Genomic DNA, 18,752 nt, shown 5'->3' with positions numbered 1-18,752 from the left:
GCAGTGAAAAAAACAGTGTACAGAAGTCGATTGTTCAGCACCAAAGAAGACAGTCGGTTCCATCAGCAGTTTAGGTCATGGCATCTGTGTTTTGGGATGTTAAAGCATTTTGTTTATTAATTATCTTGAAATGGGTAAAACAATAACCGGGGAATATTATTCTGTTCTTTTAACCAGACTAGACAAAAAAATTCATGAGAAAAGACGTGGTTTTTCAGAAGAAAAAAATCATCTTTCATCAGGACAATGCACTTGGCCACAAAGGTGTTTTGGCAATGGAAAAATTAAGGTATTTGCACTATGAATTGTTGGAACATCCACCTTATTCCCCAGATTTGACTTCCTCTGACTTTTGTCTCTTCCCAAAACTAAAATTCTTCCTCGCTGGTCAGTGTTTTTCTTTGAATCAAGGGGTGATTGCAGCTGTAGAAGGGTATTTTGCAGATCTTACTGAAAACCACTACAGGGATGGGATTGTGTATGCCCATCAAATAATTGAAGACTTTAAATTTATGAGTATAACTATTAAATTCATGTTGCTGTCTTACTGTTGCTAAAGGACATCATGTCCTTCATGCATTATGCATAAAACCTGACCTATCTGTTAATAGTTGTATTCATAAATTTTAAAGAAGCCTCAGAGATGATTTGATGGTGAACATATTGCAACAGAAATAGTCTTTTTCTCAACCACTTGGGGTCCTTTCTTATAGGATGTTTGAACTTCTCAGAGTTGGGATATGATTATAAGTTAAGTCAGCCAGCTCAACCTTGACGTTGTATGTGTTATTGAACATGTGGTGTTTATACCACCCCGAGTATCATAAATAATAGGCATCATTGTATTTTTATCATTTGATTGTTTCAATGTTTTTTTTTTACCTTTGCAAGATGTAGTTTGTTCTCTTATTTAACATTTTTTGATTGTAATGTCCTGAAAGTGATAAACCGGTTTAGTTGAATTAATTTAAAAATAAAGAAATAAATGATTGAATGTGTATTAATGAGTTAGTACTTCAAATACAAATGACAGCTTTTTTTTTCCTTCATTAACTGGTCTGGGTTCAGTTCTGAGTAGTCAACTTGGAACTGAAGTTACAGCAGATTTAATTTGGGTTCTAATAATTCTCATATGAAGGAGTTAGTGACTAAATACAGTAGTTTGGCTGAAATGCTTAAATTAGAAGCTTAAAATGTTTACAGCAGTTAAATCATATTATCCAGAAAGTGTAAGTAGAAAGCAAATCCAAGATTATTTTACAAGTCTTTAAAAAAAAAAAAAAAGCGAGGATGGAATCAAACAGTGTGAAAATTATAGGAAATGTTCCTTGTAACTGAGATGATGCCATTAGAAAATATTCAGAAATCTTGTAGGTATCTTGGAAAGCTTGGCCCCATTTGTCTTGCAGAAGCATGCTCAAACCAAATTGTATTTGCCAAGATTAAGATATTTACTTTACAGAAAAATCAAGAAATGACAGAATAAGTCATATAGATTCTGAAAAGATATGTGATAAATGCTCATTAGAGCAAACTGTGGCTCTATTTTTGAGAGTGATAATCATCATCATCATCAAATTCCTGCCATGTACCCACAAGGGGTGTATAGGATATGATAGTACTACATGAAAAAATTATATCATTACTAACTTCCTATCTACAATTTTCCTCCAAATCAGTCTGTTACTTGTCAAGACTCCAACATTATCAGATCTTATATTTCTATCGTCTAAGGCACTTTGTACCTTATCAATCCACCTATATCTTGGTCTTCCTCTGGGTCATTTTCCTGCCAACCTGGCAGAGAACACTTGTTTTGCTAATCTTTCCTCGCCCATTCTGTTTAGGTGACAATACCACCTGAGATTAGCTCTGCTAACACATTCCTGGATGATGACAATGTCAAGTTCTTTCCTAATATCCTCATTTTTAATATGATATTGCCATTGATGCCATCTGTTCACGCCTCTAATCTTTCTCAGGACTCTCATATCTGCGGTGTCTAGTCTTTGGTCAAGTGTTTTACTTCTGACCCAGTTCTCAGATCCATAAGTTAAAACTGGTTTGAACACTGTCTTGTATACAGCTAATTTAGTGTTCTGACTAATTTCTCTCTTATTCCACATGAATTTATTCAATTGACTTCCCACCATACCAGCTTTGCTGATTCTGTTGTCTATTTCCATATTTAATTTACCATCTTCAGTAAAAATCGTGCCTAAGTAGCTGAAATGTTTTACTTGTTCCACAGGTTCTCCATTCACAACACAGTTGACATTTTCAATGATTCCGCCTACTTTCATTATCTTTGTCTTTTTATTGCTGACCTTCATACCATATCTATTACAACAGCTATTCAATTTAGTCAAAGAATCTTGCAGACTTGTAGCGGATTTATTTAGAAGTATAACAACGTCTGCATAAAGCAAAGAGCTGACATTAACATCTCCAATTCTGATATAGTGTTTAATACCACTTTCCTTCATAATATGATCCATATAGATAATGAATAACAGAGGGGATAATGTACATCCTTGTCCCACACCAGATTTAACACTAAACCATCTTCCTGTACTTCCTTCAATTCTAACTGCTGACTTACAACTCAAATAAAGACTAAGTATTGCTTAATATAATGCCTCATCGACACCATATAACTGCAGCGTATTGAATAGCTTCTCTCTTGGCACCTTATCATATGCCTTTTCCAAATCGACAAAACTTAAATACAGATCTTTGTTATATTCCCATGCTTTCTCGACTATTTGTCATAAATGTCCTGTACTTCCTTCAATTCTAACTGCTGACTTACAACTCAAATAAAGACTAAGTATTGCTTAATATAATGCCTCATTGACACCATATAACTGCAGCGTATTGAATAGCTTCTCTCTTGGCACCTTATCATATGCCTTTTCCAAATCGACAAAACTTAAATACAGATCTTTGTTATATTCCCATGCTTTCTCGACTATTTGTCGTAAAGTGAAGATCTGATCCTGACAGCCTCTGTTTGGCCTGAATCCAGCTTGTTCTTCAACAATTCTTCTCAACCGTTTCTCAAGTATACTTGCATAGATTTTGCCAGGAACACTCAGTAGGGAAATACCTCTGTAATTCTCACATTCAGTTTTATTTCCCTTTTTATATATGGGTACTATGAGTGCTCTACTCCAATCATCAGGAATTCGTTTCTCTGTCCAGGCTTTTTGAACTATGCAGTGCAGCCACTGTAAGACTCTTATACCACCATATGCATTTCTGGTCGAATATCATCTACTCCAGCTGCCTTTCCACATTTCAAGCCTTTGATGGCTTTTTCTACTTCAAGTATGGATATGTATTCCTGCCCACATGCCTGGTCAGTGTTTTTTACCACTGTGCTGTCATCACTGCTTGCTTCATTTAGCAGTTTTTCAAAGTAATTACTCCATACTTCAAGGATATCTTTTATTCCAGTTTTCATGTCACCTTTATCATCTCTAACTCCTTTTACAGCACTCTTTCCTCCATTCCTAAGCTTCTTCAACAACCTCCAGAATATTTTGCCACCTTCTTGATGTTTATTTTCTATATTCTTGCCAAAGTCCTCCCATGACTTGTTTAGCTAGTTTTACACAGTGTTTAGCATTCTTGCATTTGTCTCTATATTCTCTAAGAGCACAAGCTGACTTATTTGACAGGAACTTTTGATATGCTTTCTTCTTTTCCTTCACTGCCTTTTTAACTTCCTGTGTCCACCAGGGAGTTCTGATTTTTCTATCCTTGCAGACAACCTCACCACATGCCTCTCTTGCTGAATCAATCAGTGTTTTCTTGAAGGCTTGCCACTGAATCTCCAAGGTTTGGTTCCTGTTCTCAAACTCTTTCATTTTTTCTTCAATAATCTCTGTGTATTTTAGTCTACAATTCACATCTGAGAGCTGATCAACTTTTATTCGCTTTAAAACTTTCTTACATGTTATTCTTTTCAATATGAAATTGAATTTTATCCTGCTCAAGACTAAATAGTTTTCACTTCCAATTTCAAATCCTCTGTACACTCTGGTGTCCTGCACCAGGGAGAAAACATCACTATCAACAATAACATAGTCAATGAGACTTTTCTTATTCTTAGCCTCTTCTCTCCATTTGAATTTGTGCACATTTTTATGTTGGAACATGGTTAGTAATAACCAGTCCATGTCCTGAGCAGAAATCCAACAGATATTTGCCATTATTATTAGCTTTGCTCTTTTCTCCAAATTTTCCCAAAATATTTTTGTATGTCTCACAATCATTTCCTACTCTGCTATTTAGATCCCCGACAAGGATCAACTTTTCATTTTTCATTGTGTCAGTTGCTTTTTCTAAAGCATCAAAAAATTCCTCCACTTCTACCTTAGTAGAACCTTTTGTGGGACCATAGGCACAAATAAGTCTCATTGTCCAGTTCCCTATTCTCATATTTGCTCACATTACTCTACTTGAGACTTACTCTACAAGAAGATTAGCCTCGTATTTTGTGTTGAATACTATGGCTACTCCTTCTTTTCCTTGATTGTCATTGCCTGAATATAACATTTTGTATTTATTGCTCAGAAAGATCTCACCAGTTTTGGTCTTTTTTGTTTCAGTCACCCCTATTATGTCCATCTGGTACTTATCTAATTCCTCAGCTAGCTCCATTTCTTTGCCATTCAGGCTTCTTATGTTGATAGTACCGATCTTTAACTCTGGTGATGTTGAGTTGGGGTTTGTTTGCAGATTTGTTCCAGTAGCTGACTTTTCGCTGTTCGCCCTGGTTTCCTGGCGAAAACAACTGGGACCTTGTTTAACCGGGCGACGCCCCAGCCTGCATAAAATTTTGTCATGTTGTACCATCATTTTTTATTTTGGTTTAACCAATAAGAATACAATTTGGTCAGCTAAATCCCAAATTGCCAGCCCATCCTCATTCGTTCAGTATCCAAGTAGATACCCAACAGGGTGCACCACGAGAAGGTGAGGATTGGACATTAGGTCTGAAGCCCTGGTCGGTTCTCTGCATTCCTTTAAAGGTTATGTGGAGGTCTCCTCTCAGTTATACAGCTTTGCCCCTTAAGCACCCCTGAGAGTGATGATGATGATGATAATAATAATTATTATTATTATTCAGGCCTACATGGAGTCAAAAGACTCATCGTGGGAGGTCCTTCCTAAGAAACACAGTCTATCAAGACTCATTGAGGGGAGATCCTCCCCAAGAAACATAAAGTCCATCATACCACTCCTTGAACTCATTGACCATTCTCTCTCTCTCACCACTCCATCAGGTAATGCATTCCATGGTTCAACCACCCTCCATGCAAAGAAACAACTACTCACCCTCTTGCTCACAGTTTCCTTTTGTAACTTCCAGGGATGGCTTCTTGTCATCACTCCTTCCCGCTGTTCAACCAAGCGAAAGAACTACTCAGTGTCAGCACTGTAACCACCTCACAATGGTTGCTTTAGTTTTTGTGTTGATGGTAGTATGAGTCTTTTGTGTATATATGTATTGGCTTGAATTTGTGTGTGTATGTAGGTTTATGATAGACAATGATGGGAAGATGTGAGAAGTGTGTCCAGAAAAGGAAGAATGTTATTGCTATCAATCTCACTGGTGAAGTGGATTCATCTGTATCATTCGTTCAGGTGGCTTAGGATGGTATTTAAAATTTGGCAGCTGTGTGATCAAATGACTAATATATATCATCAGCATGTCTGAGCCAAACTTTGGATTTTAGAATTGCTGAATCGTAGAGCTTGAAATAACCAGAGCAAAGTACATGGGCAAATAGGCTGTAATATTGGTCAGAAATTTTATTCTTTCTGAAGGAGAAGAAACATGTCTGTGATTGGGACATTCATGAAGAGGGCATTTACGTCAAAACTGACTAATAAATCTTCATTGTTAAGTGTGGCATTCTTAAATTTTGTTTATAAAGTGTTGTCTCTTTTATATAGCAGAGGAAAGACTTGCCATCTCCTGGCTAGATTCTTGGTCAATAATTCCTTCCACTATTGGTTGCAATTGCACATTATTTTTGTGTACTTTTTGAAGACTAAATTCTGGCGGTGTGGGTATAATGTAGTAACAGCTTTTCAGTGGTTTCTGTCAGTCATGTGATGATTGGCTTAAGTAACTCTGTTTTCTTTTTAATATAGTTTGTTGCATTGTAGATGATCAATTGGTATTTATTGTTGTTGGATACCAATAGGTAAGCTGTTTTGTTCAAGGACAACACTAGCATATCTTTGTCCAGTTTTGTAATAATGATGTCTTTGTTAGTTTTCAAGAATTTTAGATCTGTTGTTTCTGCTTTGGTGCAATTGCCACTTAGATGGCTTTCAATTGTTACTTATTATTATTCAATATATTAGATATTAAGTAATAATAAACCACTACAGTGTTAGGTGCATGTTAAATAAACTTCCATGTTAGCTCTCACATGAAGTTTGTTTCTATAATTCTACACAATGAATGCTAATTGCTATGTAACCATGAAAGAAAAAGAAAAGCTTAAGCTGTGTGTTACATCAGTGAAACTAGCCTGTAGGAAATTGACAAGGCTAGCAATTTGGGATGGTGGTTGGACAGGAACGATCTCTTAGATGTTGAGGACCACATTAGTAAGTTTAAAGCAGTTATTATTTTTATAAGGTTTTGATATGATCACATCTGGGCTACTTGCACAGATGTGGTTGTCTAAGTTTCTTGGTAATAGTGAAGTGAGTAGTCTAATAGCTGCTTTCCAAGAAGATGGACTGTTGGTTTGTGAATACAAAAGTTAGTTTATGGGCAGAAAAAAGATGATATGGTAGAAACATGAGTTATTAAGGTTGGCTTATAAGAGCCAGTGCTTAAGAAATATTCATCAACTGACAGGAAAGAAAGAGAGAGAGAGAATAAGGTGGTCAACTTCTGAAAGTTGTGTACGAGTGTAGTTTACAAAAGTATCAGGCTAGATTTTTGCTTGGAGAGTGGTAAATGAGCGGAATGGATTGCAAAGGCATTCATGAGTATTATTTTAGTGTATTGTCAGTAATAGTTAGTGTGGTTCCCTGTGGACCCCATGGAGTTTTCCATTAATAGTAATAATTTTTTTTTGGAACTTTATTCTATATATATATATAGGAATGAAGTTTTATTCAGTTAATTTCTGCTGGATTAATTTTGCAAAATGTGTTTTCATTTAGGATATCGGTAATAGATTTTCCTGCTTGTGTTATTGGTGAACAGCCAGAACTCACAGCTGAGACTTTGGTAAGTATTACATATTAATGTTTACCCTGAATATTTAAAGTCTATGTAGCTGTTAATATTAAATCATTAAAAAATTTGGTACTTGCAGTACATTGTGCTTTAATTGATTTATGCTGGAAAATATTAGATGATACACATTTTCTCTCTTGAATGCATCTGAAGTAGTAGCACTCTTAAATACTTCAACAGTAACAGAACATTAGCCTCACTGCTAAGCTCGAATATTCTGAAGACCATGTTTTCATTTAAAAATTTCTACTGAAACAACTTTTAAAAACACTTGAATTTTGTAGGTATGTGGAGACATCTGTTATGAATATAGTTCAATTAAACTTAAGCACTTTCTGTCTTTATCTGCTATCTAGATAAATCATCGTCATCATGCATATCAAGGATTTATGCCTAATGTGGCCTTAGAAGTCATTATTGAATCTTTTAAGAGGACGTCCTGATTTTCTTTTCTCCTTCTTCTGAATGTTTTTGTTGGGACTTGAAGTGGTATAGAAAGTTCTGTTTTCACCTTCTTCACATAATAGTTCTAAATTCTCAGATTCTTTGCAAAATACATAGAAAATACAAGTTTGAAAGGAAGACACCAACACTGGTTCTTTCCAGTATAAACATCCCACAAAACATTGCTGCATGTCCATTGATAGATGCACTACATGTAGGGCTACTAACTGTAAATAACACAGACAGTTGAAAAATCGAATACAGTACCATATAAATATATAACAGTCCATATAAACATTCTCAAAAGTACAGACTTGATAATAACATAAGTTGATGATGTAGTAGTAATAATAATAATAATAAAAACTGCATGAAAAACTTTTCAGCTTTAGTATTAAGGCCATACTCGGTTCATAGCACATGTGATGCAGTAACTTTGAAAAACAGAATTATTAATGCAGTGATCAACAGTCAGGTATAACACAAGGATGCATGCTATTTCCGCAATTATTTTTATATGGGTCATGTGAAGGAAAGGCATACTTGATATCAAAATTTATTATTATTATCATCATCACCACGTGACACCTCCAAGGACTCATCATGGGAGGACACTCCAAATTGCAGATATTCATCTCAGTTTTTTGCATTATGCAGATGATGTATTGTCTACACCCACAGATGTAAGACCCTTTGACACTTCTCAACATTTCACAAGAAGGAAAATCCATTCCGATAATAGGGTAATCAATCCGTCTTCTGGGATGGTCGAATATTGTAGTTTTTAAAGTGACACCTATTTTGTTTGTATAACAGTTGGAAAAAAAATTACGTATATTATTAACAAAATTAAAAAAGGTATAAAATAAAATAAAAATTTATTCCTTCATTTCTTTCTCCCCTTCAGCATGAATTGACTGTTCTTGGCAATTCGCCAAACTAGGTTCTCGGAAGTGTGGGCATACAATATACACCCTCCGTCTAAAAAGAAACCGAACTTTTGATAGAAAGTAAAACACAGGCCAATTATAATCGCCATATAAACCATATAAACATGCCATACTCTCCCTCAACTTCGATACAGCGTTTGGCACAGATTTGGCTCAAAAACTGTCTCACAATGTTCCAATGATGAGATGGTGCATTATCATGCAAAAGTGACCAGCCTACCTGCATCACGATATTCATGCCGTATGCAACAAATTCTCGCTATCAATCGCTTCAAAACTTCAAGATAAAACGCATTAACCATTTGACCAAGAAGAATGAATTCTTTATGGATAATGCCCTTGGAATCGTAGAAACAAATCAGCATTGTCTTTACTTTTGACTTCTCTAAGCGATTTTTTTTTTTTTTTTTTTTTCCGATGCCCCTCTTCTGGTGATCTCCACTAGGCCACTCTGGCACTTTGTTTCAGACTCGTACTCAAAACACCAAGTTTCATCACCAGTAACGATCATTTCAAAGAAGTTTGGGTCCTTACGAACAGTTTAATGAAATCCTTGCAGTGTTAAATTCGATACATTTTTTGGTCGTCGGTCAACTTGTGGAGAACAAATTCAATTTACAAAGGCCCAAACTCTCGGTCAAAATGTTGTGCACAGTTGATTTTGGAATTCCCAATTCATCTACAATCAATCTTACAGACGATTTCAGATTTTCTTTGATGAAATCTCGCACTTTTTGGATGTTAGAGCCTTCGTAGCTCAGTCAGTATAGATGAAGCCCTTTGGTTAGAAAGACCTGGGTTCGATTCCTCTCAGTGACATTGAGGACCTGATCTGGTCTCTTTCTACCAAAGGTGAGTTAGCCAGTCTCAAACGGAGGTAGGGTTTTTTTAACCCGGAAACTCAGGTTTTTCATCCCCCAGAACAGGCAAACCGGCCCTGTGAATACACATGGATTACAGTCATAAAATTGGGGGGTTGGGGAAAGCAATGGTGAACTACCCTGTAAAAATCTCACCAGGAATACTTTGTAGGCAATGCCTACAAAATCACCTATGGTCGGAAACAACTGAAAGGGGAAATTAGTAGTTTGGATGTTAACTTCACTCAGTTCAGTTTTTGGATGGCCTGGCTTTTCGTCATCCTCAAGTGTCTCACGACCGCTTTGAAATCGCTTAAACTACTCGTAAACTTGAGTACAGGATAAGCATTCATCACCATATGCTTTTTGAAGCATTTGATTTGTTTCAGTAAAACTTTTACCAAGTTTAACAGAAAAGTCAATTGCAGCTGTCTGTTTGAAACTCATATTCCGACCGTTCATGAAAACACACTGTCACTCTTGGCACTCGATATAACTTGGTTTAACTCAGATATAACTCAGCTTCTAATGAAATAAATGTCATAAACAGTCGACACAACACTAATGAAGGTTGCCTTTTTTTGACAACAACAAAAAAAAAATAGGTGGCGCAATTAGTTTCTTCTATTTTCAAAAAGTTCGGTTTCTTTTTGGACAGAGGGTGTATGACTAAATAAATCAGTGAAAGGCTTCAGGACTCTAATTAAATTGAATAACTGCAGTAACAAATTTGGCATAATATCAGCAATAAAAAGACAAACTATGAAAGTAGACCATAACATCAGCTTCACCAAAAATTAAGCATTCTAAAAGTTCAGCAAAAAAGCAGAATACTTAATAATTCACAGGACAATGGATGAAATTGACTAATCTCTTGCTGTTTCTGCAGCCTTTCAAGCTGAGAACAGAAAAAGCAAAAGGTCTGAAGCTAATTGCAAGAATAAATGAGAGAAACAGTGTAAACAGATAATTTTTGTTTCCTGGTTTGGAAATTAATAATAATAATATTATTATTACACCCTCCATGGAGTCAACAGACTCATCGTGGGCGGTTCATTCAAATGACATCATATTTATCGTATAGAATCTTAAAGTCCTTACACTCTTTGCATTAACAACACATTCTGACAATTCTCCATGTAAAAAATCTACTCCTCACACCCCCCTTCTTCACCACACTTTTACATAACTTCCAGGAATGATCTCTGGTTCTTCCCTTCTCCCCTTTTACTCTTTTTTTTATAATCTCCTCTGGATTAATCCGATAAAATTCCCTCACTAACTTAAACATCTCTATGATATCGCCTCTCTTCCTCCTATCCACCAAACTCTGCAGTCCACATCTCTTCAACCTCTATCCATAGCCAGCATTCGAAACTCTTGATAATGTCTTAGTCACTCGTGTCTGGACCCTCTCCAATGTCTCCACATCACATTTAAAACCAGGTGACCAGATCTGAGCGCAATAGTCCAAGTGTGGTCTGACCAGTGCCTTGTACAGTGGCACAACTACTTCCTTATCCTTGCATGTTAGAGAACTTCTTATCATAGCAGCACTACGATGTGCAACCCTAGCAATATGCCCTCTAAACTTCAGTCTACTGTCACCCATCGCTCCCAAATCTCTAATCTCATTCACTTCCTACAGTACAGCACCATCAATATAGTACACAGCCTTATATTTCTGCACTCCAAAATGCAACACCTTGCACTCATTGATATTAAAACTACAACCTCACTCTTTTATTCAAATAAAAAGTTATTTAAATCTTCCTGAAGGGATTCAGCATCAGCAGTGCTACTTATAATTCTTTCTAACTTTGCATCATTAGCAAATAAATGAAGATCCCCCAGTCATTCTACATGATATATCGTTTACAAACAAGTTAAACAGCAGGGACCCAAGTACATAACCCTGGGGCACACCACTAGTTACCCTTCTTTTTTGAGACACTGCTCCATCATGCACAACTTGCTGGTATCGTTCAGAGAGCCAATCTCTGATCCATCTAATCAATATACTCTCTATTCCCATCCTCTGTGATTTGTACTCCAACTTATGATGTGGTAATTTATCAAACGCTTTTGCAAAGTCTAAGAATATCACTGTATATGATTCTCCCTTATCTAACACACTTGTCCTTGTCACCTTTTCATAAAATGCATGTAAATTACTGAAACAGGACCAGCCCTTTACAAATCCATGCTGACCTTCATAAAGAATGCCATGTCCATCAACTCAATTCTGTATTCTATTCCTTATCAATCTCTCTCCAACAGCTTGACCACAACTGCAGTTATATAGACTGGCCTATAGTTGGAGACTTATCTTACAAAATAGTACCATTCTTGTGGAGTGGTACTATTTTGCCCTCTTTCCACTCCTTAGGAACCCTACCCACTGCAAGACTTTCATTAAATAACCAGGTCAAGGGCATAACCAACTGCGGTGAACATTCCTTAAGCATATGTGGTGATATGTCATCCAATCCTACAGCCTTATTCACATCTATCCCAACCAATATCTGATACACCTCTGTTTCTTTCACTTCCAATTCTCCTAATACTTGCCTCTCTTCTATATGTTGTACCGGATAATTTATACCAGTATGATATACGCTGATAAAATGCTTGTTCACTAATTCCACTATATCTTTTGCAGCTGTTAGTCTGCTGCCATGACTATCCACCAGTGTTAATCTACCATAATTATTCTTCCTTTTGCTTTCCATGCAGCGGAAAAATTCCTTCGAGTTAACCTTGGTCTGACCAGCCAATCTCCTCTCATACTGCCTTTTCTTTCTTTACCATGCTCGTCACCTTCTTAGCCTGCACCTTATACCCTTCATGGATCTGATCACCGCTAACTGTCTTGTACCTTCTCCATAACATTTTCTTTTCCAGCACAGCTTGCTTGATTTCACTGTTCATCCATTTCACTCCACTCTATTTACTCTCTTAACCATTTTCAACATCTTTCTCACCCAACTCATCTACCCAATGTACTGATGAATAATCACCTGCTTTATACTTCCACATGTATCCATTTTTGGCAGTGACCTTTTCTTTTTTCATCACTTCCCAAACAAGTACCTTATGATCACTTTTGCCAACTGGTGACAGTGTCAACACCTCATTAAGAACTAGATCTTGTGAGGTTATCACCAAATCCAAAACATTAAAGTCTCTAGTTGCTTCTATCGCGCACTGCGTAAGATACTTATCTCTCAGAAATTCCACAAACTCGCTCTACTTGTTCCCATACACTATCTCCTCCTTCCAGTTTATATTCCCGTAATTAAAGTCTCCCATCAGGATCATCTTCTTTTTATATGCCCAAATAATTTGCCTAAAAATTCCGCAATCAGTATTCTCTGCATTCCCTGGCCTATAACAGCATGTCAGATATACTAACCTGTTTATTTCAACTTCGTACCACACAGATTCAAAATCTGTGCATGCACCATCGACTTTCCCACTTTGCAGACACAATTCCTCTGCAATCATTAACAGCACTCCCCTCTTTTCACATCTCTATCGTTCCAGAAAATTATATATCCATCTAATTCTATTCTCAACATCACATCCTCCTCAGACAACCAAGTTTCACTTATTCCAATTACTTTTGGGCATACCGCCATTTTTGTATAAACATAACAATCGCTGTGTGTTTGAGGCCATCCTACCAGCACCAACATATTAATAATACTGTTAGAATGCAGATAGGTAAAGTGAAAGAATTGATTGTTTTGGCTGGAACCAATGACTGAGAGGTGAGAAATATTATATGAGGAAGGACAGGAAAGAGTTATTAAAAGAAAAAAAAAAAAAAGAAAAGCAAGAAAGTGAAGTTTGTGAGTCTGCTGCCACACTCTGATAGAGGCAAACTGAGAAAGAAGTTGATGATAGCTGATGAATCAGTACACAGGTTGTGCGGAAGAAATGATGTTGAGTTTGGTGACCTATGGCTTGCGTTTGAAGAACATAAAGATTTGTACAATGCTGATGGACTACACTTAAATAGATTTAGAGTTAGATGTCTAGAGAGAGCTTTTTTCACTGAGGGTGTGGAATCACAAAGTCAGAAACACTAAAGAAATTAGGGCAAAAGCAGGTGTGTGTGTGTGTGTAAGCTTCCCTGTTCTTGTGCTCTATATCTTAATCTTTTAACTAGGGAGGCAGTACTTCTTTCATTCGAAGGTGACATCCGTAAAAGAAGAGTTACCAACAAACCTGTTGGTAACTCTTCAGGAGGTTTCCCAGTCAACTGGCAAATAATTCTACTACTGTGTACTATGCCAGGTTGTGTCTGGAGGAAGTCTGAATATGGCAGCTTGCAGCAAATGCTGTCCAAGGCCATGCTTGGATTGAAATCTGGGTGCAAGCAATGATCCCCTGAGCCATTCATCTCTGCTGCATGCTTCTGCTCTTTACATTTTCCATTACTTTACTCACAATTATTAATAACAACACAAAAAATTCTAGTCACGTCACTGTTGGTTAAGAAGAATATCTTACAAGAAACACCAAAAAAAATATATATATATTTTTTTTTTTGCATTTTATCAAAAATGCTACAAAAAATTACAGAATAAAAAAATACACCCAAAAAATCCAACAAAATCTTAAAATTCCATGAAAAAAAAAAAAAAAACATGGACTTTACTAATATCATAGGTCTTAATTCCAGTATCAGTAATGTGCACCACTACCAGCTACACATGTACAAACATGTATGCTATTTATCACTAAATTGTGATTGGCATCCTCAACAGCAGTGATGCCGAACCTATGACACATGTGTCAGCACTGACACACTTGAGGGTTTCAGGTGACACACCTTGGATGTTGAAAAATATTGGTATTCTGATGAAAAAACTGCAATAAATCATGTAAGATCGCTCTCAGTTAAGGCGAAGTTAAGTTTGTTCATTGAAAGAACTTTCTACCAGTAGTCAGCAACAGAAAAGTCATTAAATGTAATGTAAGTTTGTAATTTCAGTTTATTAAATTAATTGTATAATATGAATTCATAGATTTTATATTAAATTAATTTTATAATATGAATTCATAGATATTATATCGGGGTGCTTAAGGGTCAAAGCTGAATAACTGAGAGGAGACCTCCACATAGCCTTTAAAGGAATGAGGAGAACCGACCAGGGCTTCTGACCTAATGTCCAATCCTCACCATCTCGTGTTGCACCCTGTTGGGTATCTACTTGGATACTGAACGAACGAGGATGGGCTGGCAATTTGGGATTTAGCCGACCAAATTGTATTCTTATTGGTTAAACCAAAATAAAAAATGATGGTACAACATGACAAAATTTCATGCCGACTGGGGCGTCACCCGGTTAAACAAGGCCCCCATTGTTTTTGCCAGGGAACCAGGGCGAACAGCGAGAAGTCAGCTACTGGAACAAACCTGAAAACAAACCCCAACTCAACATCACCAGAGTTAAAGATCGGTACTATCAACGTAAGAAGCCTGAATGGCAAAGAAATGGAGCTAGCTGAGGAATTAGATAAGTACCAGATGGACATAATAGGGGTGACTGAAACAAAAAAGATCAAAACTGGTGAGATCTTTCTGAGCAATAAATACAAAATGTTATATTCAGGCAATGACAATCAAGGAAAAGAAGGAGTAGCCATAGTATTCAACACAAAATATGAGGCTAATCTTCTTGAATGGCAGTCAGTCTCAAGTAGAGTAATGTGGGCAAATATGAGAATGGGGAACTGGACAATGAGACTTATTTGTGTCTATGGTCCCACAGAAGATTCTACTAAAGTAGAAGTGGAGGAATTTTTTGAGGCTTTAGAAAAAGCAACTGACACAATGAAAAAGGAAATGTTGGTCCTTGTTGGGGATCTAAATAGCAGAGTAGGAAATGATTGCGAGACATACAAAAATATTTTGGGAAACTTAAGTATAAAGAGCTAATAAGCTTCATTTCGGCAATGAAAACATTACTAAAATTAAGGGGATATTAAATCCCACATAGTTTTAAAACCGAATAAGAAACTCAAAGATAGGAATCAGAGAGTTTCTTGCCGAATATAGTAAACTATAAAGTATCGGCGAACACTAGCGTTAGCCAATGCAAGTGATCCTAGTACGTAGTACAATCACGGGCAACTCGTTGCAAAGGTGAGTAAAGTTCAGATCGCTATTCTTAGGTATTTTCCATATTAGCTCTTTATACTTAAGTAACTTAATGGTTGCACCTACTTGGAAAACTCGTTCGCAGAGTATATAAGTTCTTTTCGCTATACACTTCGGTATTAGGTCTAGCCACTCACTGATGAAGCCTCAAAAAAGGCTGAAACCGGTCTGGGTGGTGACCTCCCTCCATAATGTAATAACAGCATACATTTCCTAGGAAATGTGTTTTTACATTATGGAAAATACCTAAGAATAGCGATCTGAACTTTACTCACCTTTGCAACGAGTTGCCCGTGATTGTACTACGTACTAGGATCACTTGCATTGGCTAACGCTAGTGTTCGCCGATACTTTATAGTTTACTATATTCGGCAAGAAACTCTCTGATTCCTATCTTTGAGTTTCTTATTCGGTTTTAAAACTATGTGGGATTTAATATCCCCTTAATTTTAGTAGTATTTTGGGAAAATTTGGAGAAAAGAGCAAAGCTAATAATAATGGCAAATACCTGTTGGATTTCTGCTCAGGACATGGACTGGTTATTACTAACACCATGTTCCAACAAAAAATGTGCACAAATTCACATGGAGAGAAGAGGCAAGGAATAAGAAAAGTCTGATTGACTATGTTATTGTTGATAGTGATGTTTTCTCCCTGGTGCAGGACACCAGAGTGTACAGAGGATTTGAAATTGGAAGTGATCACTGTTTAGTCTTGAGCAGGATAAAATTCAATTTCATATTGAAAAGAATAACATGTAAGAAAGTTTTAAAGCGAATAAAAGTTGAGCAGCTCTCAGATGTGAACTGTAGACTAAAATACAGAAAGATTATTGAAGAAAAAATGAAAGGGTTTGAGAACAGGAATCAAACCTTGGGGATTCAGTGGCAAACTCTGAAGAAAACATTGATTGATTCTGCCAGAGAGGCATGTGGTGAGGTTGTCTCCAAGGATAAAAAAATCAGAACTCCCTGGTGGACACAGGAAGTTAAAGGCAGTGAAGGAAAAGAAGAAAGCATATCAAAAGTTCCTTCAAATAACTCAGCTTGTGCTCTTAGAGAATATAGAGACAAATGCAAGAATGCTAAACACTGCGTAAAACTAGCTAAACAAAAGTCATGGGAGGACTTTGGCAAGAATATAGAAAATAAATATCAAGAAGGTGGCAAAGTATTCTGGAGGTTGTTGAAGAAGCTTAGAAATGGAGGAAAGAGTGCTGTAAAAGGACTTAGAGATGATAAAGGTGACATGAAAACAGGAGAAAAAGATATCCTTCAAGTATGGAGTAATTACTTTGAAAAACTGCTAAATGAAACAATCAGTGATGACAGCACAGTGGTAAAAAACACTGACCAGGCATGCAGTCAGGAGTACATATCCATACTTGAAGTAGAAAAAGCCATTAAAGGTTTGAAATGTGGAAAGGCAGCTGGAGTAGATGATATTTGACCAGAAATGCGTATGGTGGTATAAGAGTCTTACAGTGACTACACTGCATAGTTCAGAAAGCCTGGACAGAGGGATGAATTCCCGATGATTGGAGTAGAGTTCTCATAGTACCCATATATAAAAAGGGAAATAAAACTGAATGTGAGAATTACAGAGGTATTTCCCTACTGAGTGTTCCTGGCAAGATCTATGCAAGTATACTTGAGAAACGGTTGGAAAAATTGTGGAAGAAAAGCTTGGTGAAGAACAAGCTGGATTCAGACCAAATAGAGGCTGTCAGGATCAGATCTTCACTTTACGACAAATAGTCGAAAAAGCATGGGAATATAACAGAGATCTGTATTTAAGTTTTGTTGATTTGGAAAAGGCATATGACAAGGTGCCAAGAGAGAAGCTATTCAATACGCTGCAGTTATATGGTGTCAATGGGGCATTATATCAAGCAATACTTAGGCTTTATTTGAGTTGTAAGTCAGCAGTTAGAATTGAAGGAAGTACAGGAGGATGGTTTAATGTTAAATCTGGTGTAAGACAGGGATGTACATTATCCCTTCTGTTATTCATTATCTATATGGATCACATTATGAAGGAAAGTGGTATTAAACATGATATCAAAATTGGAGATGTTAATGTCAGCTCTTTGCTTTATGGAGACGATGTTATACTGCTAAATAAATCCGCTACAAGTCTGCAAGATTCTCTGACTAAAATGAATAGCTGTTGTAATAGATATGGTATGAAGGTCAGCAATAAAAAGACTAAGACAATGAAAATAGGCAGAATCATTGAAAATGTCAACTGTGTTGTGAATGGAGAACCTGTGGAACAAGTAAACCATTTCAGCTACTTAGGCACGATTTTTGCTGAAGATAGTAAATTAAATATAGAAATAGACAACAGAATCAGCAAAGTTGGTATGGTGGGAAGTCAGTTGAATAAATTCATGTGGTATAAGAGAGAAATTAGTCGGAACACTAAATTAGTTGTATACAAGACAGTGTTCAAACCAGTTTTAACTTATGGATCTGAGAGCTGGGTCAGAAGTAAAACACTTGACCAAAGACTAGAGACTGCAGATATGAGAGTCCTGAGAAAGATTAGAGGCGTGAATAGATGGTATCAATGGCAATATCATATTACGAGGATATTAGGATAGAACTTGACATTGTCAGCATCCAGGAATGCGTTAGCAGAGCTAATCTCAGGTGGTATGGTCACTTAAATAGAATGGGAGAGAAAAGATTAGCAAAACAAGTGTTCTCTGCCAGGTTGGCAGGAAAACGACCCAGAGGAAGACCAAGATATACTTGGATTTATACGGTACAAAGTGCCTTAGACGATAGAAATATAAGATCTGATAATGTTGGAGTCTTGACAAGTAACAGACTGATTTGGAGGAAAATTGTAGATAGGAAGTTAGTAATGATGTAATTTTTTCATGTAGTACTATCATATCCTGTACACCCCTTGAGGGTACATTGCAGGAATTTGATGATGATGATGATGAGATTTTATATCAGTGTCCTATTAAATAAATAGCCTAATATGATATGCATAAGTCACCATCTATGATTATGTAGTTACATTTATAATGCATGTAT

The 18,752-nt window shown here is 36.6% G+C and overlaps 1 protein-coding gene across 3 annotated transcripts in view; it reads left to right on the top strand.

Annotated features, from left to right (window-relative positions):
• The window catches only part of Strip (striatin interacting protein), a 367,915-nt gene that overhangs the window by 308,298 nt on the left and 40,865 nt on the right, over positions 1-18,752 (top strand). For all 3 annotated transcript variants that reach the window (XM_090400054.1, XM_090400055.1, XM_090400053.1), the window contains one exon: positions 7,201-7,267. In XM_090400054.1, the coding sequence (XP_090256180.1) occupies positions 7,201-7,267 (67 nt within the window). The remainder of the gene's footprint in view (positions 1-7,200; positions 7,268-18,752) is intronic.

This window comes from Typopeltis vanoorti, chromosome 11 (assembly GCF_054136105.1).
Source record: "Typopeltis vanoorti isolate ZY-2024b chromosome 11, IOZ_Tvanoo_1.0, whole genome shotgun sequence".
NCBI classification, from domain to species: Eukaryota; Metazoa; Arthropoda; class Arachnida; order Uropygi; family Thelyphonidae; genus Typopeltis; species Typopeltis vanoorti.
The sequence above is the reverse complement of the archived record's forward strand: the minus strand, read 5'-3'. Positions and strand labels throughout refer to the sequence as shown.